Below are 23,567 nucleotides of genomic sequence, written 5' to 3'. Positions count from 1 at the left end.
TAATTAAAGTTTCACGACCTTAATGCTCCAAAAGTTGTTTCACAAATAAACACTGACCTCTCTGTTGTTCGTGTTCCATTCTGCAGGGTTCTGGATCGCTCGTGTTCTCAGGGTTCTTTCTCAAACTCTGACCTCTTCACTTGTAGCTGATGGGAATATTCCAGCATTTATTGGTGATCTGCTGCTGTGGGAGGAGCTTCAGTGAAGGTGAACTGCTGTGTGATTTGCCAAAATCCAAAGTAAACCACTTACTGATCTGATACGGTTACAGATTTAGTTTCCAACACAAATTCACATTCTGTATATTTCTATTTTGTTTGAGTCAATCTGATATAAACATTTTAATCCATTGTTTATCCTGACTTTTATTTATCTGTATGAACAAGTAGGCAAAACATATAAAGAAACATACAAATAAATACCACAGTTAAAAGAATCTAAATACAAAAATTACGAGTAAAAAAGTAGAATTCGGAAATAAATGTACAAATTTGAAAGCAACATATAACACTGTAGCTGAGTTTTTGATTGCTGCTTTTTAGATTTTTGTTTACATGAAACAGTTTATCACAGACTATAATGAAATGCTTTTGTTTCAGTCTGTTTACACCAATTAAATAGCTTTAAGTGGCAGTTTACAGGTGATCTGAAGACTTCAGCGTCATGAATGAGGTGCAAACTGGAACTATTAATATGCAATACAGGGGCTTTCACACTTAAGGAATGTTTTCAATTCATTTGAGCTCTATAATTCTTGGAAATGACTTTTCCACTTCTCCCCATCTTGGATTGACAGAACTTCTTCGGTGTGAATTTCGGTGAGATTTTTTATTTCCGCTCCCCACCACATACCATTAAAATAATTCAGAAAATGCAGATTATTCAAAACTTTACTATAATATAACATGCCATAAATACTGATACGCATTAAGATAAATAGTAAATAAATTGTGATAATAAATAAACAAATTTGACTAAAGCCCAGCTCACACTGTGCGATTTTGGCCACGATTTGGTCGTCTGATATTTCGGTTTTAATAAGTAAGTATAATCTGCCTGAGATTTGGTGCTACGCTAGGGTGACCATACGTCCTCTTTTCCCTGGACATGTCCTCTTTTTGTACCTAAAAAATGTGTCCAGGATTCGGCTTTTGCTTTCTGACTATTCATTGTGTGCATTTTTGTATTAAAGCCCAGAGTGGGACTGTTTTCCTGCTGAATTTCTTACTATTACCTGCTCATGCAAACATATTAATATTGAATATAATTTCCGCGCATCAGGGAGCCGCTATCAGTATGTGGAGTATTTAAATCACTTTGGATGCAGCTCATGTTGGATGCAGGGTTGCCAAATCCGCATTTTTTGCACAGAATTGAGCTGATTTTAAACTGTTGCGGAGGGTAGATTTTCTCCCCTGGGTTAAAGGTTTGAAATATTGCATAAATTACATCTGATTGAAATGCTTGTATTGAAACATTTTGCACTCTACCTATGATAAAACTGTGGTAGATGTTAAGTTTTGTGAAGGATGGCTACTGGTAGGAAGCTTTTAGCTGTGTTTATGATCAATCTGCGTAACGGTGACTGTAAAGTATGGAAATAACATATTTAACCATTAGCAGAGTCTTCTGAGGAGACGCGAGCAGTTCACGCTATCTCACATTTTTACACAACCATCAAACACACTTTATACGGTTTTAAGCGAAATTTTACAGGCTCATTTCTGTGTTGTTTTCCTTGGGTTCAGTGCTACGTGTGTGTGTTTCTGGTGTTTTCCTACTGAAATAAACATTTAGTGCAGCAGCAGCGAGCATGTGAGGAAAGAGTTCATTCAGACCGGAGCGATTTTGAGTGCTTTAATGTGCTCGTCTGTGTGATTGTGTCGATGTTTGTGAGTAGAACTGTTTCTGGATGTGAAGTCAAAAGTCAAAGTTTTTTAGATCTGTGCTGAGAATCAATCTCAAGTTTTGCTGATGCAGTTTTATTTCTACTCTTCTGACATCTTTGGCAAATCAAATCTGTTCTGAACTGAAACAGAGATTGCTTGAGTTACATTGATCCAATAATGAGCCACGGTAGCCGTTATTTTAAATCCATACATACATATTAATATAGTGAATTATGAATCAAATTTGACACTAAAAACATTAAATATTGCTGTGTGTGTGCTCTTTATTTGAAGATGTTTTATGGCCATTGTCTGTTTCTGTAAAACTGTAACATGTTAATGCAATGTACTGTATCAGAAAATCAAACTATTTAGATTAGACATGCATATTATGATGCTGTATGTCAGTTATTTACAATCGAGTTTGTTTTTGTATTATGTTTTACATGTATTGTGAGAAATAACATTGTTTTTCAACTGAGAATGTTTTATAGGCTTTTATCATATATCCTGACTAAACATAATCTGTCTCTAACAGAAACACTCAGAATAAAGTGAGATGATCTGCTGATGATCCTGAATGTCTTGAACGAGTGTTGATAGTCTGAGGCTCATCACTATTATCAGCTGCTGGAAACACTCTTTATTTCATGTCAATAGTTCCTGTTATCACCTCGTTTATTATGCTGATGTCTTCAGATCTCCTGTAAATTGCCACTTAAAGCTCGTTTGGCATCAACATTATGGTTGCCACCTTCAGTGAGGCAAAATAACACCCAAAAATAATAAAATAAAATTAAAAGCAAAGCAAAAAAAATAATGTGTCAAAGGCTTAGAAGTGATTATTTCAACACACAACAACTTGACAGCTCAACAATAAACCATGAGATCAAGTATGTGAACTTGCAGCAGAACACATTATTAGATTATTTTATTTATTTCTAAAGAACTCGGTAACGCTTTAGATTACAGCCCGCAATGTACCGCGTAATTAAACAGAATTTACAGCGTACCTGCAACATTTGGGGAATAAGGGGTATATAACCTGCGGAATTATAAAGCATTTATATTGTAAGTATTTTATAACTAAAGGTTACCTATTCTGAAATTACGAGGTATGACACACAAAGCGCAATTTTCCGCATCAGCATAATTTACAGCTGTAGTACGTGTAGGTAAATGGAAAGTTTGGGGGATAAGGGGGTAATGACTTGGGAAATTAAAAGTATTTATACTGTTAGTATTTCATAAGTCATGCATAACTATTCTAAGATTATGTGATATGCATGACGTACTGTGTTTGGCAACAATATTATGATTTAGAACAAGTTGCCTTATTGTAATAACATAAAATATACGATGCAGTATATTTTACACTACATACTGGGTACTTATTGTATTATTACAACATATATCTTACATGACATTGATACAAATAGTAGGCCTATACTATAGTATAATTTAGTAATTATAGCAAAGTTAAAAACCACCATAGTCGAGATTACTAAAGTATGGGGAAATTTTGTAGTGACTTTCTGCTATGATTTGGTTTAAAAATTGATATGAAAATTTACCGGATAAAAGAGCATTGCATATGGTCATCATCTCAGCAGCGAATCATGTCCGTTGAGGTGCAGCAGTGGGAAACTAGATTACCTGTTTCCAGCTGCTCCCAGGATATAACATATAAATATACCATCATAATACATGTAACGGGGCTGACGAGACGTGAGACGTGCGGATCCAAGTGCAAGCTTTTATTTAAAGGCATGGTCATATATACAGGCAGGGTCGAAACAATGGCAAACAGGTCTGGCAGGGACAAGACCAAAGAGTAATCCTAGGGCAAGCGAAGGTCAACGATAGGCGAACAGTATCCAGTGGGCAAGGCAGAGAGATAATCCAGGTACACAAGCTATAATCCAGGCAAGGGAATAAACAGAGTCCGAACAGTGAGACAGGGGTAAATACTGGGAAACACAGACTAGAAAATAACAACCGAACCGTAAAGCAGCTGACACTAGGGGAGTGAAAAAAACGCAGGACAATACAGGAACTGAACAGGAAAACGGAATGGCACAGAAAGGGTTAATCCAGGAAAGAATAAAACACAGGAAAACAGGTAAGGTAAGGCAAGACTAAGAAAACTACATGGGCTCCGCAGAGTCGCTATCGCTGGGAGAGGGATAAGTGCATACAGTACTCAGCAGTGAGGGGGAGAAAGTCCATGGCTTAAGTAGGGTGTGTGATCAGTGCAATGGATGATGGGAAATTGAGTCCAGTGTGATGTGTGCTGTGAGAGTCAATGTGGTGAGCGAGTGACCTCTGGTGGTGAGTGAACGGAAGTTCATAGACCGGATTCGTGACAATACACATGTACATTTACCGAATTTATGTTTTTTTTTTATAGCTGTAGTGCTGTTGGTGCACTTGAGCTTTGAATATGTGGTTTGAGGCAAGTAGTATTACAACATTTTTCTTAACTACTATGCAAACATACACCCTTGTTACGTGTAGTTACTGTGTAAGTGTAACATCCGTGGGCTGTAATCTAAAGTGATGACTTGTTACCCTCTTGTTACGTGTAGTTAATGTGTAAGAGACCATTTTGAAGGCTCAGGAAAGCTTTGCAGGTGTTTTGAGTTGATTAGCTGATTGGCATGTCACCATATTCTAATTTGTAGAGATGTGAATTGGTGGGTTTTTGTTAAATGTGAGCCAAAATCATCACAACTAAAAGAACCAAAGACTTAAACTACTTCAGTCTGTGTGCATTGAATTTATTTAATACACGAGTTTCACAATTTGAGTTGAATTACTGAAATAAATGAACTTTTCCACGACATTCTAATTTATTGAGATGCACCTGTACTTGACATTTTTATTGCTTTTGCTTTAAATATTCTTATTATTATCTTATTATCTTCTAAAAACTAATTCTTATTTATTTTACTTTTTAGGTATTTAATTAACTTTGCATATCCACTTAATATTTTTTTAAAAATAAAATTTGTTTTTCATAATCTGTGAATTTGACATTATTTGCATTTTAATCTAATTTAGATCTGGTATAAATCATTGCACTAAAACATTACAGTTTTTTTTTTTAAACAAAATCTTACACTCTTTCATTAGCAGTTCTTAATATTTGTATCACATTATTGGACAACACATCACCAATAATTCACCTTTTATTCGCGCGCGAACAGGACTTTTATTTTGGTCTGGCGACGTGACGTCATAAACCTGCGTCGCGCTCCTGCGTCAGAGCTGCAGAAAGGTTTGTGTTTTTAAAGCATTTTGTTAATCCATATATGAGTCAAATCTATAGATTTACAAGCAATGCAGAAAGAATGATTGAGGGCAACATTGCAATGCTTTACTCTGTTATTATATTATTTGATCTAATATCTGCACGTGAGTAACAGAAAAAGTGCGTCTCATTTCGCTCCTTGTATCGTGAGTCTGTTTAGTGTGAATAAATTCAGTCCCTGCAAGCAGCGACAGAGAAACGGAGCTTTTTACAAACTCAATTGATTCACAAAAATGATTCAGTGAGTCGACTCTCTTGAATCATCGCGCGCGAGACACAGCTGCTCAAAACAAGTGTAAATGTGAACAACGAAAGTGTGATGATAACTTTTACAAACCAGCTTTTTAGATGAAAGTGTAATATATAATGTAATTAAAAAGTAAATACAAGTCATAACTAAATACAAAATGTCTGAACTAGTGATCTGACCGCTGAACTAGTGATCTGACCGCTGAACTGGTGATCTGACCGCTGAACTAGTGCTGACCGCTGAACTAGTGCTCTGACCGCTGAACTAGTGATCTGACCGCTGAACTGGTGATCTGACCGCTGAACTAGTGATCTGACTGCTGAACTAGTGATCTGACCGCTGAACTAGTGCGCTGACCGCTGAACTAGTGCCCTGACCGCTGAACTAGTGCCCTGATCGCTGAACTAGTGCGCTGACCGCTGAACTAGTGCTGACCGCTGAACTAGTGATCTGACCGCTGAACTGGTGATCTGACCGCTGAACTAGTGCTCTGACCGCTGAACTGGTGATCTGACCGCTGAACTAGTGCTGACCGTTGAACTAGTGATCTGACCGCTGAACTGGTGATCTGACCGCTGAACTGGTGATCTGACCGCTGAACTAGTGATCTGACCGCTGAACTAGTGCTGACCGCTGAACTAGTGATCTGACCGCTGAACTGGTGATCTGACCGCTGAACTAGTGCCCTGACCGCTGAACTAGTGCTGACCGCTGAACTAGTGCGCTGACCGCTGAACTAGTGCTGACCGCTGAACTAGTGCCCTGACCGCTGAACTAGTGATCTGACCGCTGAACTAGTGCGCTGACCGCTGAACTAGTGATCTGACCGCTGAACTAGTGCTGACCGCTGAACTAGTGATCTGACCGCTGAACTGGTGATCTGACCGCTGAACTGGTGCCCTGACCGCTGAACTGGTGCTGACCGCTGAACTGGTGATCTGACCGCTGAACTAGTGATCTGACCGCTGAACTAGTGATCTGACCGCTGAACTAGTGCTCTGACCGCTGAACTAGTGATCTGACCGCTGAACTAGTGCTGACCGCTGAACTAGTGATCTGACCGCTGAACTAGTGATCTGACCGCTGAACTAGTGATCTGACCGCTGAACTAGTGATCTGACCGCTGAACTAGTGATCTGACCGCTGAACTAGTGCTGACCGCTGAACTAGTGATCTGACCGCTGAACTAGTGATCTGACCGCTGAACTAGTGCCCTGACCGCTGAACTAGTGCTGACCGCTGAACTAGTGCGCTGACCGCTGAACTAGTGCTGACCGCTGAACTAGTGCCCTGACCGCTGAACTAGTGATCTGACCGCTGAACTAGTGCGCTGACCGCTGAACTAGTGATCTGACCGCTGAACTGGTGCTGACCGCTGAACTAGTGCCCTGACCGCTGAACTAGTGCTGACCGCTGAACTAGTGCGCTGACCGCTGAACTAGTGCTGACCGCTGAACTGGTGCCCTGACCGCTGAACTAGTGATCTGACCGCTGAACTAGTGCGCTGACCGCTGAACTAGTGATCTGACCGCTGAACTAGTGCTGACCGCTGAACTAGTGATCTGACCGCTGAACTAGTGATCTGACCGCTGAACTAGTGCCCTGACCGCTGAACTAGTGCTGACCGCTGAACTAGTGATCTGACCGCTGAACTAGTGATCTGACCGCTGAACTAGTGATCTGACCGCTGAACTAGTGCTCTGACCGCTGAACTAGTGATCTGACCGCTGAACTAGTGATCTGACCGCTGAACTAGGGAATTGATTGAGATGCACTCAGTATTTAATTTGCATTTTTGTTTTCTCTCATAATGTCGAACAGGACAAAGTGTTGAAACACAGAAGAACTCCTGCTGAAGCAACTGAGATATATGTGACTCACGATTATAAAGATGGCGTTTATTAAAGAGGAGAGTGAAGACATAAAGATCGAAGAAACATTCACAATCAAACAAGAAGAGACTGAGGAACAAACAGGTTGGTTTTCATTCTCAAAGCTGAACTCACTCATTTGATCCTTATTAAAATGTCAACATGATCTCACAGAATTCCATGTAATGTTCACGGATTTAATTAACCCCCAAATCTGTGGTGGCTTCTGTGAGATCAGGTTGCAACATGTCCAGCTCTACAGAAATTAATGGTGTTTTTGAAGAAAGTCATGACTGTTGTAAAGACAGATATAAATTAAAGCGTTGCTGGAGGACTAAACTCAGTCAAATACTTTAACAGTTTTGTTAATAATGTGTATCACCAGATTTATCCAATGAATGCAACACTTTCACTCACCTAATCTCAGGTGGATGTCTTTAATGCGTAAATGAACTAGATGAAGGCACAAAGGAATGTCCTTTCCTTGATGGAAACATGCTTTCCCAAAATGCAACTCTCACAATCTCTGTACGCGGAAAAAAGAAGACCTGTGCAGGGCTTGACATTAAGCATTCTCATGTGGTTGTTCTTCGGACAAGTTAATTTGTCATTTACTTGTCCGAGTATAAAACTTACTTGCCCGCAGAGAAAAAGTTAAATTGAGTTATAAATATAATTATTTATTGTAGTTATACAAAACACATTTAGTTTATTTAGATTTTTCTTTTTAAATGAAATAATGAACAAAATAATAAAGTGTGATAATACTATTATATTTTAAAATAAAAAGTTAGAATTAAATACAAATACAATTATTTTATAGTAAACTTAAAAATAAAATGCTAATATTTACTTTAATTTTTTCTATAATTTTCATCATTTTCAAACTTAAATTTAAAAAGTTTTAATTAGTTAAATTTAACCAGTCAATTAGTATAATAAGACATTTGGGCTGTTACTGTCACGAATCCTGTCCATGCACTTCCGTTCGTTCACCACCAGAGGTCACTCGCTCATCATATTGACTTTCACACCACACTGCGTTTCCCATCAGCCATCTCACCAATCAAACGCTCACCTGATCACACGCACACAGCTGTAACCAATCACACACTCTATTTAAACCCTGGACTTTCTCTCTCTCGTCGCCGAGTATTGTATGCATTATCGCTGCCCTACAGAGCCCCGTTAGTTTTCTTAGTCTTGCCTTGCCTCGCCTAGCCCTGCCTTTGTTCGGATTGTTTCCCCCTGCCTGGACTATCGCTGACGTTTTGGATTACCTCTCCTGTCTCGCCCCTTTGGATACTGTTCGCCGATCGTCAACCCACGCTTGTCTCTGTTTACTCTTTGTCTCGCCCATGTTATACCTGTTTGCCATTGTTTGACCCTGCCTGTACGACCACGTCTCTGCTCATTAAAAACCTGCATATGGATCCGCACGTCTCACGCCTCGTCAGCCCTGTAACAGTTACCAAACAAATTAACCTGACGTTACAAATGAATAAATAATGTTTTGATACATAAAACGTTGAATACTGATATTTGAAATTAATTTTTTTTTTTTTAAATACTGTAAATGTGAAATTAAAACCACCAGTAGGTGGCATCAAGTCACTGTTAATAAGTGAGTCATTGCGACTGAACCAAATCATTTAAACGGTTGATTCATTCAGGCACAAAACACCGTCATGTTGCTCAGAGACGCAAAACAGCACTGTGGCTGTGTTTGGAGTTATTTTTGTTGGTGAAATAGAGCAAAAACAGGCAATATGGTGTCTAAAACGTAAGTCCCTTAATGTTAACTTCTTGTTTATTGAACTGTTATTACATTTGTAATCATGATGATTTTTGAAGCAAAAAAAAAAAACGGCGTTCGATCTTCGTGTGATATTAACTATATAAAATGATATAAATGCATACATTTTCCTCCCCATATCTTGAATTTTCTGATCATTCTTCATGCATTGTAATTGTAATACTGAATCATGCAGTGAAAGAATGCACGTGAGCTAGTCTAACCTAGACGACTTTACGTAATTATGCGTGCACTCTTTGTTTGATTCTTGCAATATACTTGTTAAAACAACAATTACAAAATTATCGCAAACGATATATAATTGCACACCCCTATAACAAAGGCTATATCACAAATAAAGGCAGTTATTATTGTTTTTGGTATTGACTTTTTCAAGTTACTTGTCCGATTGGGCAAGTAAATTTCTCTTTCACTTGCCCGTCCAAAACATTCACTTGTCCCGGACAAGCGGACAAGCGTTAATGTCGAGCCCTGTTTTTTCTTTAATTTTCAAGAATACTTAAAAAAAAAAAAAAAAAAAAAAAGTTTTCTTGAAGCGTTGCAAAACTGAAGTTGAGCCACTGATGTCACATGGATTGTTTTACCGATGTATTTACTATGTTTCTGGACCTGGGAACATTTCAGTTGCGTTTCTGTCTATGGAGGGTCAGATAGCTCTCCGATTTCATCAAAAATATCTTAAAAGTCCCTCTTTAGTCAAATATTTTATCCCTTAAAACTTTGATCATCAAAATGACATATTTAAATGTTTTTTCTTGTGAAAATAATTTTCTCATGCCTTGAAATAGTTTGAATGTAAGTCTACACCCTTGTCTCATTTACTATACGCTGATCTATGAATATGCAAATTAGTCCCGCCTCCTCTGTCACACCAGCCAGCGTCTCTTGATCCACTGAACTGTATTAAACGGCAAAACAATGGCATACACGGATAATGACTGATAAAACTGTTTATACTAGCGGACAACTACAGTGAATACTGTAACACTCGTTAAAGTTACTTACTTGACGATGTTGTGTTTTATTATCCTTGTTTTGTTCCTCGTTATTTAAACCCAGTGTCCTGTGTCAGGTCTCCTGCTTTGTTTTATGTTCGGTTTCCCTTTGGTTTGGTCATTAAATATTTATATTAATATATAATATTTATTTAAGGTATTCTACGTCTCCTCGCTCCTCCCCGCTGTGTGCAACGTGACAATCTGAACCATTTTATATTTATATGACTAAAAAACCAAAACAAATCCCGCACACTATATATGCAAAAAATATCAAAATATTTATTAACGACGTTTCGGTCGCATGACCTTCATCAGGAATGTTTTTCTTTTCAAACATGACAATCACAAAGTGAACCACATTTAAAAACAAATTCATGACCAATCTCTGTAGAGATCCATTGATTAGTAATGACCCACCCTGGGTACATCATTAACAACATTAATCCATATACATATGCACATAAACACATCCTGTACTAACACGCATATCAAGAACAAATTACATTATAACAACACATTAAATAGAGCTTCATCATTCATGCCATTAGGTGATAATGTCCGAAGGGTAAAAATCCAAAACAGCTCACGTTGCTGTAAAAGCAATTCAATATCGCCACATCTAGGTGGCACATTAACCCTTTCTATACCACAAAAACGTAACGTAGAAACATCGTAATTCAAGGCATGAAAATGAGCTGCAACTGGATAGTTCAAATCTTTTCTCCTAATAGAACTCTTGTGTTCACTAATTCTTTAAGTTGACGTGATGTTTTTCCAACATAAGCTAAACCACAAGGACAACGAATCAAATAAACAACATACGTAGAAACACAGGTAATAACAGAGTTGATTCTATAGTTCTTACCGGTTCTTGGATGACAAAAGGAGGAAGTTTTTGATGTATAATTGCATTGAGCACAATTACCACATCGATAATTACCATTTGGTATAGGGGTAAGTAATCTCTGAGTAGACTCAAGCGTATCTGTCTGAAAACGAGCATGTACCAAAGAATCTTTCAGATTTTTGGAACGTTTGTAAACAATCAAAGGTGGATGTCGAAAAATGGTACCCAGCTCCGGATCAGAGGACAACAAATGCCAATATTTCTTAAAAATCGATCTCATTAAATAAGACTTAGTTGAATGTGTTGTAATAAACGTAAAATAAATTTTCTTTTGCTTTTTTCGTTTTCTTTTTTAACAACTCCAAACGCGTCTTTTGAAAAGCACTATTAAACGCTTCTTCAATCCATCCCGAAGGGTAACCCCTATCTAAAAACTTATTTTTCATGATTTTAGATTTTTCAATAAAGTCTTCATCAGAATAACAAATCCTCCTCAATCTAAAAAATTGGCTCTTAGGAAGTCCCTTTTTTAAAGAAATCGGATGAAAACTGGTTGCGAGTAATAAAGTATTACAATCCGTGTCCTTGGTGTACAAAGTCGTTATCAATTTATCATCATTTCTTTGGACCCACATGTCCTCAAAGTTATTAAGAATCGAGACAAACTCTTCAACTTCATTTTTATCTCCCAAAAAAATACAAAATATATCATCAATGTACCTATACCATTTAACAATACGTGAACAAAAAGGATTTTTTTGAGCATCAAATACATAACGATGTTCAAAATATCCCATAAACAAATTAGCATATTTATATGACTAAAATTTTAAACATTTTACATTCCCGACTTAAAATATAGTTAATGAAATATATACAGTTAGTAGTTCTCATTACAAAAATGTTCAATTTGTGCAAACTGTAATGTTTAAAAATAATATTTCAATAATTCAAATGAACGCATCAGAATGCTCCTATTTCTACTGTTATGTCAGGATTCACATGTCGTTTTCCTTTCACATTTCTCTCTTTGATTTTTTATTTCATTTCATTAATTAATTTTAGTAATGTTTTAGTGATGTGCTGAAAATCAAACTTTTGAAACTTTTGACTTTCATTTTAGGTCTGATAGAAGAGAACAAGGAGACTGAAGAACTCATTGAAGCAGGGGAGAAACATCAGGTCAAAACTGAAGAGATATCCTGGAGCTCCTCATTGAAAAACGACAATATAGGTTTCACTTGCTCTCACTGTGGAAAGAGTTTCTCATGCAAGCAAAATCTTGACCTTGACATAATATTTCATCGTGGAGGGAAGCCATATGCATGTGATGAGTGCAAGAAGATTTTCACAATAAAAGGAAACCGTACTGAACACATGAAAATTCACACAGCAGAGAAGCCACACACATGTGGTCGATGTGGCAAATGTTTCCCACAAAAACAAAACATAAGAAAATCCACTCTCTGGCAAGGCTGTACGAATGTGATCAATGTGGCAAGAGTTTCCCATATAAACTAAACCTTGACAAACACATGAGGATCCACACTGGGGAGAAGCCATACACGTGTGATCAATGTGGGAAGAGTTTCACACAAAAAAGAGGCCTTAAAGAACACATGAAAGTCCACACTGGAGAGAAACCGCACACGTGTGCTCAATGTGGGAAGAGTTATACACAAAAAAGAGGCCTTAAAGAACACATGAAAGTCCACACTGGAGAGAAACCGCACACGTGTGCTCAATGTGGGAAGACTTATGCACAAAAAAGAGGCCTTAAAGAACACATGAGGATCCACACTGGAGAAAAGCCACACACATGTGATCAATGTGGGAAGAGTTTCAGAAAATCATGCGTTTTTAAAGTACATCTGCTTACTCATTCTAGAGAAAGGCTATATAGCTGTGATCAATGCGATAAAAAGTTTTTTAGGGCAGATTTCCTGAAGGATCACCTGAAAGTTCATACAAAGGAGAAGCCTTATGTGTGTTCTTTATGTGGAAAGAGTTTTAGTCAGATGGGTAGTTTAAAACTACACCAGAAAAAACACAGCGGTGTGAAGGATCATATCTGCTCTGAGTGTGGGAAGGCTTTTTTTACAGATGGTGCACTGAAAGTACACAGGACAACTCACACGAGAGAAACACCGTACAAGTGTTCACACTGTGACAAGAGCTTCAAACGCTCAGATTATCTGAGAATACATGAGAGGATCCACACTGGAGAGAAGCCGTATCACTGCCATTCATGTGGGAAGAGTTTCACTCATTGTTCTGCTTTCACCAGTCATAAAAAAAAAATGCATGTCTGAAATTAGAGTAATTACAGAGTAGTAGTTCGGGTTAAATGATAATTAATTAAGATTATTAGAACAAGTAATGAACAGATTGTTGATTATTTCAGATGAATGTTTTTTTTATTAATTGTTTTATTGTTCTACTCATTTTATTATAATTATTCAGTTTATTATTCATAACAGTTTTTCCCCCAGGCCATATCCCACCTGAACAACACAAAACACACGTCAGTATTTCACATCTGTAAATAGCACATATGCACATTCACAGTTCTGTCAATAGACATTTGTCCTTTTTCTGTATATTTTTATTACTAGTCTATTCTCTCTAATATTAGTGTTTTATTACCTTAATTTGATGCATGTCTGCACTATGTTTGTACTTTCTGTACTGGAAGCTCCTCTAACACTAAGACAAATTGCTTGTGTGTGTACACACTCTTGGCAATAAAGGTGTTTCTGATTCATTTGTCTTTCTCTGTTTTTAAATGTATATCAGTAAGGGTGGGTTGCACAAACAAGGATTAAATGAAGCAAAGTTTAGAGCGAATCAAGGATTTGTTGATCTGGGTTTTATTTTAAATCGAGTTGTGTTGCACCACTTAATTTTAAACACAAATCGGGGATTAGAATTCTAACCTGCGATTAACATCTCCAGGTACGATTAATATTCTCCGCCATGGTGGCTTCACCATGTAAACAAACAGCAACAATGTTAACTCTCTGGGGTCGACAGTCTCGCCGGCGAGACGAACTCATTTTTTTTCTTAGCAGTGCGAAAGACACTAAAAATACTCTGTCGATTTTGGTCATACAGATAAGTGTTATACATCAATCGAAACTTTGCAGTGTCTATTTTTTTTTCCGGGTACACTCAAAATAAAAATAAAATGTTGTGGTTTTGGAAAATAAAGAAAACAAACAGGGTGCACTCTCTGTCTTCTCCGTCTCCGCGAACTGCTTTTAGAAACGCGTCACTAAAATGAACTGTAACTCAGCAAATACTCAACACAGAGACATGGGAGTTATATCTATAGAAAGCTTGAAGTGTCTACTATGCAAGTCATATCGAACAAACATTCTGTGATGAAGTAATCCGTATGAAACCAACACGATGTTCAGTCTTTCCCGTCTAACTCATTATCTCTTATGAAATCCCGCTCGCGCCGTTCACATGTAAATAGCCACGTGGGACGTGCACACGTGCAAACGCCAAACACAAACAAAGAGCATTCATCGCGGCTACTCTTCATTTCTGGAAGACGCGCTGAGTAAAGGCAGGATTTCCCTCGAAAGAAGAACACTATTTCATCCAGTAGAGGAGATCAATCTGATGAGTAAGTAATGTTTCTTTTTTTGCATTAGTTACCGTGTTATTGTGACAAACTTGAACAGATTTACTAACATGATGAATGCTACGCATCTAAGAATGTTTAGACCATGTTTATTATTAATACTCTGTTCACAAATAGATTTTAATAGCGTGCTATACAATAATAATTAGTTTCTCAGATATAAAATATCCTTTTTTATAGTACAAAGTACATCCTTTTATTGTACAAAGCATGCTTGAGTCTGTGGCTTCAGAATAATATAATAGGCTACTATAAAATCATACATACTAGACCAGGGGTACTCAAATATAAACTTGAAAGGTCCACTTACCAAATTTCCATTCAGTCCGAGGTCCGGAAAAGTGATGGTCAAATTCCAAATAGAGAACTCCAACAAAACAAAAAAAAAGGCAACCCCCAGAACTTTCGAACTATACACAAAAAACGACATGGTAGGCCTTTTAGTGTGAAAGGTGACACCTTCTTTGTGCCACCAGTTGTTTAAACTTGGGCATAAAAGGTGTGAGGGCCAGGCGGAGGCACTGATGTAAGTGTTCATTGGTGAGTGTGCTGCGGTATGCGTTTTTCACCATGTTCATGGTTGAAAAGGCAGATTCACAGCAGTATGTTGAGGGAAACATTGTGAGAATTTGAAGGGCCATCTTCTGCAGGAGAGGAACACCTGCTGCAGTAACCATCTTCGTCCAGAAGGTGACAGGGTCACAGTGAGATTCCTGCAGTGCTAGGTTTTCTTGGAGCTCAATTAGCTCTGTTTGCAGAGAAGCAGCACTGGCCCATGGGAAGACTTTTGTGGCTTCAGTTGAGAATTCTGCAATATTTTTCACAAGAAATGGATTTTCGATACACAGCAAGACTTGTTTTCCCAGAGTGAAATCTTCAAAGCGAGTTTGGAAATTTTTAATCAGCTTGTCCAGGAATTCAGCATAATTGTGATGGTGATGTTTTCCTGCAGTCTGATCCAAAAGTCTTGGGAAGTGAAGCAGGTCCTGCTGTAAGTCACATTTGAACACCTCCAGCTTCCTCTGGAAAGCACGGACAGGTGACATGAGGCCACACACTGTGCTGTTTTTGCCCTGGAGCTTCATATTAAGGTCATTGAGATGGGAAGTAATGTCAGTTAGAAAAGCAACAATTTCCATTTTCTCTTCATTCTTCATGAAATCCACAAACGGTTTGGCTTTTGCACTCTTCTGATCCAACAGAAATGTCTCCAGCTCTTTCCACAGTGCCCAAAACCGCTCCAGTACCTTGCCTTTACTAAGCCACCGGACATGGTTGTGAAGGAGCAAATCATCAAATGTTGCATTCACCTCTATTAGAAATGAGCGCAACAAACGATGTTGCAGAGCAGAGGATGCTCTCAGATAGTTGACAAGTTTCATGACTGTTGTCATGACTTCCGAGTACCTTTCTCCAAGGCTGGCACACAAAACCATCTGGTGAATTATGCAGTGGTATGCCATGAGGTCAGGGTGGTGAGCTCTCAAGCGTGACACTAATCCCCTCTCTCTCCCAATCATACATGGCGCTCCATCAGTAGCAATGGAAACAACATGCTTCATGTCTATCTCTCTGTCTCTAAGCATCTGTGTCACTGCTTCATAAATCTCATCCCCCCTTGTGTGTCCATGGAGGTTTGTGAGACCCAAAACATCTTCATGAAATTCTCCTTTTCTTCATCAAAAATCTGACAAAGACCATGAGTTGTGCATTGTCTGTGTTGTCTGTGGATTCATCCACAGCCAATGAAATGAATTTGGCTTTTTTTATAGCAGAACTAAGTTGTTCAAGCAAATCATCAGCAAGTATTTCAGTTCGTCTTGCAGCAGTGGAATCAGAACAGGGTATTTGGCTTATTTTCTTAATTATTTCATCCTTTTGAGTCCCTTCAAACAGAGCAGTCACCACTTCACTCATACACTCCTTGACTATTTCAGCATCAGAGAAGGGTTTCTTGTGTTTTCCCAGGACCCATGCTACTCTTAGTGAGGCTTCCGTTGACCGCTCCTGTTGTGTGGCTGATCTAACTATTACACTGCTTGTAGCTTCATAGGATGATTTCAGCTGGTTTATTTTTGTGGTCCTTAACTCTGTGTTCTGAGGGTAATTTTGTTCAAAATGTGTATGCTTGGTTTCATAATGGCGTTTCACATTACCACTTTTGATGATTGCTACCGTGTCGTTGCAGATTAAACACATTGGTTTTGTGCTTCCCACAGGGAGCACGAATGCATATTTTTCTGTCCACTCACTTTTAAACTCGCGGTTTTCTAAATCAACCTTTCTTTTCTTGTCAACGGGCAGCTTTGAGCACGCCATTTTCACTTTTTAAAAAAAAGTTACCGATATTTGCAGTGCTCGCAAACGATGAGACTGCCTGGCCCAGAGCACGTGACCGGTGGATAAATATCGCTGCCTTCAGTGACTGAGTGAATGACGTTGCTATAGCGATGCTGTTACAGCTGCTGTGATTGGACATAGATGAAGCAGCCAAACCGAGTAGAAGCCTCAAAGATATATAGCGCGGAATCACAATTGCGCACTGCACTGAAAACTCATTTGGATTATGATTAAAATAGCATGTTGATTTTGGCATTGGTCCAGATTTAACCTTGTCTGGGTCCGGATACGGACCGGAGTCCGCCTATTGAGTACCCCTGTACTAGACTATATGACTACAAAATCATAGTTGGGTTTTTCCCAAACTATAATTCCTGACTACAATGTTTGAAATCGTGTAAAACATTTTGAATATGATATGTATTTAAATTTCTTACGGCGCGATGATGTTTTCATGCTCTATATAAAACAATAAAAGTAATATGAGTGTACACTGTAACATGATGAATGCTACGAGTCTAAGTATGTTTATTATTAATAGCTTACTCTGTTCAGAAATAGATTTGAATTATTAAAATCTCAGATATAAGATTTCTTTCTTCTTTTTTTATGATAGTACAAAGCGTGTGAGTCTATGGCTACAAAACATATAAATATATATATATATATATATATATATATACACAGGTGCTGGTCATATAATTTGAATATCATCAAAAAGTTGATTTATTTCACTAATTCCATTCAAAGAGTGAAACTTGTATAAACTTGTACTTGTATATTATATTCATTCATTACACACAAGACTGATATATTTCAAATGTTTATTTCTTTTAATTTTGATGATTATAACTGACAACTAAGGCAAATCCCAAATTCAGTATCTCAGGAAATTAGAATATTGTGAAAAGGTTCAATATTGAAGACACCTGGTGCCACACTCTAATCAGCTAATTAACTCAAAACAACTGCAAAGGCCTTTAAATGGTCTCTCAGTCTAGTTCTGTAGGCTACACAATCATGGGGAAGACTGCTGACTTGACAGTTGTCCAAAAGACGACCATTGACACGTTGCACAAGGAGGGCAAGACACAAAAGGTCATTGCAAAAGAGGCTGGCTGTTCACAGAGCTCTGTGTCCAAGCACATTAATAGAGAGGCGAAGGGAAGGAAAAGATGTGGTAGAAAAAAAGTGTACAAACAATAGGGATAACCGCACCCTGGAGAGAATTGTGAAACAAAACCCATTCAAAAATGTGGGGGAGATTCACAAAAAGTGGACTGCAGCTGGAGTCAGTGCTTCAAGAACCACTACGCACAGACGTATGCAAGACACGGGTTTCAGCTGTCGCATTCCTTGTGTCAAGCCACTCTTGAACAACAGACAGCGTCAGAAGCGCCTCGCCTGGGCTGAAGACAAAAAGGACTGGACTGCTGCTGAGTGGTCCAAACTTATGTTCTCTGATGAAAGTAAATTTTGCATTTCCTTTGGAAATCAGGGTCCCAGAGTCTGGAGGAAGAGAGGAGAGGCACACAGTCCACGTTGCTTGAGGTCCAGTGTAAAGTTTCCACAGACAGTGATGGTTTGGGGTGCCATGTCATCTGCTGGTGTTGGTCCACTGTGTTTTCTGAGGTCCAAGGTCAACGCAGCCGTATACCAGGAAGTTTTAGAGCACTTCATGCTTCCTGCTGCTGACCAACTTTATGGAGATGCAGATTTCATTTTCCAACAGGACTTGGCACCTGCACACAGTGCCAAAGCAACCAGTATCTGGTTTAAGTACCATGGTATCCCTGTTCTTAATTGGCCAGCAAACTCGCCTGACCTTAACCCCATAGAAATCGGTATTGTGAAGAGGAAGATGCGATACGCCAGACCCAACAATGCAGAAGAGCTGAAGGCCACTATCAGAGCAACCTGGGCTCTCATAACACCTGAGCAGTGCCACAGACTGATCGACTCCATGCCACGCCGCATTGCTGCAGTAATTCAGGCAAAAGGTATTGAGTGCTGTACATGCTCATACTTTTCATGTTCATACTTTTCAGTTGTCCAAGATTTCTAAAAATCCTTTCTTTGTATTGGTCTTAAGTAATATTCTAATTTTCTGAGATACTGAATTTGGGATTTTCCTTAGTTGTCAGTTATAATCATCAAAATTAAAAGAAATAAACATTTGAAATATATCAGTCTGTGTGTAATGAATGAATATAATATACAAGTTTCACTTTTTGAATGGAATTAGTGAAATAAATCAACTTTTGCTGATATTCTAATTATATGACCAGCACTTTTTATATTTATATATATATATATATATATATATATATATATATATATATATATATATACACACACACAGATGTTCCTAATATTAACATGCTCACAAATGAGCATTTTTGTTTGGTTGTTTGTATTTTATTGAATCAGCTGTAAATTTAAAGTTAATCCCTAATTGAGATTTAAATCTGAGTTTGGAGATAAGAGAGCAAAAGGATTAAAGTTAAATACGCTGTGTTTTCCGCCAACTGGCACCCCGCGGTGCCGAAATACAGTTGGGTAAACTGACAGTGGGCGGGTTTCACAAACCATAACAAACACAGACATTCCGGGCCGGAATGCACATTTTCAAAGGAGAATAACTGACTGTAGCATTGTTTTTCAGATAAACAAATATGTTAACTTAGCATGTTTCTTAAATATCTGCAAACATATTATGGTATTTTTATGCTTTAGTAGAGTCAAAATCCTACATACAGCACCTTTAAATATAAAATAAATCCAGATTCAAAATGATAAATGTAAACCTGCTTATTTTTAAACAAGGTTTACATTTTGATGCAACAAAATTATTAGATAATCCTTGATTTAATCTATATTTAAGATTAATCCTTATTGGTGCAAATCACCCTTATTATTTTACTTATTTCCTATCTCTCACAATGCTTGCTACTGTTGTTTAATCTTGTGGTTGTATAGTTTGTAAGAGATTAGTGAATGTCTGTCTTCACAGTAAATTCCCCGGTGTTAAATCAACACCGCTCGGTGTTCATATGTGACCCTGGACCACAAAACCAGTCTTAAGTCGCTGGGGTATATTTGTAGCAATAGCCAAAAATACATTTCATGGGTCAAAATTATCTATAAAGTTGTAATATTACGAGAATAAAATTGAAATACTACGAGAATAAAGTCGAAATAGTACGAGAATAAAGTTGAAATGTTTTGAGAATTTAAATTGTAGAAATTAAAGTTATAATATTTTGAGAGTATACAGGTACATCTCAAAAAATTTGAATATGGTGAAAGTTTTTTCTTGTAACTTATTTCAAAAAGTGAAACTTTCATATATTTTAGATTCATTACATGTAAAGTAAAACACTTCAAAAGTTTTTTTGTTTTAATTTTGATGATTAGAGCTTACAGCTAATGAAAGTCAAAAATCAGTATCTCAAAATATTAGAATATTTCCTAAGATCAATCAAAAAAAGGATTTGCAAAAGAGAAAAGTTCAAGTTCTTTGGAGTATGTTTATTTATGCACTCAATACTTGGTCGGGGCTCCTTTAGCACAAATTCCAGCATCAGTGAGGTGTGGCATGGAAGCGATCAGCCTGTGGCACTGCTGAGGCAATATTGAGCCTTCAGCTCGTCTGGATTGTTGGATCCACTGTTTCTCATCTTTCTCTTGAAAATATCCCATAGATTCCATATGAGGTTCAGGTCAGGCATGTTGGCTGGCCAATCAAGCACAGTAATATCATGGTCAGCAAAGCACTTGGAAGTGGTTTTGGCACTGTGGGCAGGTGCTAAAGTCCTGCTGGAAAAGGAAATCAGCATCTCCATAAAGCTTGTCAGCAGATGGAAGCATAAAGTGCTCCAAAATCTCCTGGTAGACGGCTGCATTGACTTTGGACTTGATAAAACACAGTGGACCAACACCAGCAGACGTCACGGCACCCCAAATCATCACTGACTTCGTAAACTTCACACTGGACTTCAAGCAGCTTGGATTCTGTGCCTCTCCACTCTTCCTCCAGACTCCAGACCTTGATTTTCAAATGAAAAGCAAAATTTACTTTCATCTGAAAAGAAGACTTTGGACCACTGAGCAACAGTCCAGTTCTTTTTCTCCACAGCCCAGTTAAGATGCTTCTGACGATGTTTCTATTTCAGAAGTGGCTTGGTAGCCCTTTTCCTGAAGATGTCTGAGCGTGGTGACTCTTGATGCACTGACTCCAGCTTCAGTTCACTCCTTGTGAAGCGCTCACAAGTGTCTGAATCAGCTTTGCTTGACAGTATTCTCAAGCTTGCGGTCATCCCTGTTGCTTGTACACATTTTCCTACCCAAATTCTTCCTTCCAGTCAACTTTGCATTTAATATGCTTTGATACAGCACTCCTTGAACAGCCACCCCTTTCAGTAATGACCCTCTGTGACTTAGCCTCTTTGTGGAGGGCGTCAATGTTCGTCTTCTGGATCATTGCCAAGTCAGCAGTCCTCCCCATTATTGTGGGGAGCAAGAGATACCCAGAATTTATACTGTATGGATGGTCATTTATTGAAACTCTAATCATCACAATTAAAACAAAAAAACTTTAGAAGTGTTTTACTTTACATGTAATGAATCTAAAATATATGAAAGTTTCACTTTTTGAACTTCAACATTTTCACCATATTCTAATTTTCTGAGATGTACCTGTATATTGTGCATGCAAATGGCCTGCATTGAACTTGCCAGGCCACCAGAATTTATTTGAATATTGTTGCGTCCGAGCGGCCGCATCATTTTACTGGAATGCGGAAGAGTCCATTTTAAGGACTCACAGAAACAGCTTAATTTCAAGAATATGATATTTAGTAACAGACTGAACAGGAACAACTGTTTATCTTTAGATCAGCTCACACACTCAGTCGACATTCCTTTGGGGGGGCGCTGTAGCTCTCTTATTTAACCCTTTTTAATACCTACAAATATACGTGGGATTATTAGCAGAAATCAAACCATGTGTCATACTCGCTGGGACAGTATGCTTGGAAATCATATTTCATGTCTTCCATTGCATTCATTATTTGTAGTGCGCCAGCCACCCGATAGCTTAAGCTTTGTGCTTTTAGTGCTTTTAATATAAAACAAAGTCTCAGCTTTCAAAATCAGTTTTATAACGAAACACAAATTATGTGTCTTACAATAATGTGATTTTCAAGCTCTTTAATGTGGCGTCACAGATCACTGTATTTATGTGAATTAATTCATTAAATTACTGTGAAAATTCCACCACCTACTCCGCAAAAACGTCTGTGGCATCCAAACTTTTAATTCCCTTACAGCCTGTTTAATTAAACAGCAATAAAACGTTCTAAAGGTTGAAGTGGACTCAAATTTATTAACATACGTTATATTGTTGTCTTTTCTGCTGTAAACGTTGAGTGACTATTCACAAACTGTTTTATTCATGGTATACTGTAAATGAGGACATAATATTTAACGTCTTCCATTCATTATTTGTAGCACGCCAGCCAACCAGTAATTGCAACAGTTTTGTGCTTTGTTGCTATTACACAGCTCAGCTTTCAAATTCTGCCAGTTTTATAACGAAATACAAATTATAAATGTGTTTTTGCTCTTTATTTCAAGTTTATAGCAAGATATAAAAGTGATGGAACATCGTAAGGCATGAAAAAAAAAAACAGTTTAGCCTAATTTATAATGAAAATAATGTCTTGTCGTTCGTTATTGTAATCGGGAAGATGATTGACTCACATGCCGCTTGACAAACACATTATTGCAATATACCCTACATATTGTTTGTATTTGACATATTTTGATTTTAGATTTTAATTTTTTTTTTAACTTGGCACTAAAACGCCGTCATATTGATCTCTTGGTGTTGTCCTATATGGTGAATTAATTAATGAGATTATTTATTTTTGGTTGTTTTTTTGTTGTTAACTTTAAAATGCTTCGAATAAGCAAGATACAGTGAAAAGAAACAAGTCCCATTTTGAGTTAAATTAAAGAAAAAATACTGGTTTTACAATTGTAAGTGTGGTTAGTTTGTTTTGTGCTGTTCTGTGAAGTATGATTTGAGTTAACGGGTTATTACTCAAATAAGTCGAGGCAGAAACAGACACCTGAGAACAGTAAGCTCTTTAATATACAAAAACAATACAGTCATCTATACGACACACTTCTACAAAAACACACAGCAGTATTACAGTGACCTGCTTATCAAACTCTTCAGACTGCCGTGTCATTTTCTAGTGCTGCTTAATATTTATACTTTTATAAAGTTCATTTAGTACACCTCTAATATACTCTACTTTAATCATGCACTTAACATCAGGAGAGCTGATATTAGAGACCTGAGACAGGTGTTTTTATGGATAGTTTACCCCCAAAATATGTTTTGATCATTGACATAAATTACATTTTCATTTTGAGTGAACTATCACTTTAATATTGCAATTATTTCTCTAAAATGAGCACAGGAAATGTACATGCATAGGGAAAACAAGCATAAATATCATAATAGCATTATACTAGAAATTAAGTGTGCTTGCAATGTAAAAATTTACTCTGACTTCAATT

General features: G+C 37.7%; 1 protein-coding gene across 4 annotated transcripts; it reads left to right on the top strand.

The window, feature by feature from the left end:
• The first annotated feature begins 58 nt into the window (after positions 1 to 58).
• On the top strand, positions 59 to 12,544 carry LOC131537608 (zinc finger protein 679-like). 4 transcript variants are annotated; one of them, XM_058771186.1, is made up of 3 exons: positions 59 to 818; positions 7,274 to 7,428; positions 12,108 to 12,544. In XM_058771186.1, exons 2-3 carry the CDS (start codon positions 7,344 to 7,346, stop codon positions 12,503 to 12,505), a joined length of 483 nt encoding a protein of 160 aa, XP_058627169.1. In that variant the 5' UTR covers positions 59 to 818; positions 7,274 to 7,343; the 3' UTR covers positions 12,506 to 12,544. The 4 variants fall into 4 exon arrangements, with proteins under 4 accessions (XP_058627169.1, XP_058627170.1, XP_058627168.1 ...); XM_058771187.1 differs by lacking the exon at positions 59 to 818 and adding an exon at positions 3,251 to 4,011; XM_058771185.1 differs by lacking the exon at positions 59 to 818 and adding an exon at positions 5,030 to 5,169.
• The last annotated feature ends 11,023 nt before the right edge of the window (positions 12,545 to 23,567 follow it).

The sequence above is a fragment of the Onychostoma macrolepis genome, chromosome 03 (assembly GCF_012432095.1).
Source record: "Onychostoma macrolepis isolate SWU-2019 chromosome 03, ASM1243209v1, whole genome shotgun sequence".
NCBI lineage: Eukaryota > Metazoa > Chordata > Actinopteri > Cypriniformes > Cyprinidae > Onychostoma > Onychostoma macrolepis.
This window is presented reverse-complemented; position numbering and strand designations above follow the sequence as displayed.

Coding starts and splice junctions, on each gene's coding strand:
- LOC131537608 (XM_058771186.1), top strand. CDS start 7,344: ATGGCGTTTATTAAAGAGGAGAGTGAAGACATAAAGATCGAAGAAACA. Junction 7,429..12,107: donor AGAGACTGAGGAACAAACAG/GTTGGTTTTCAT, acceptor CTTTCATTTTAG/GTCTGATAGAAGAGAACAAG.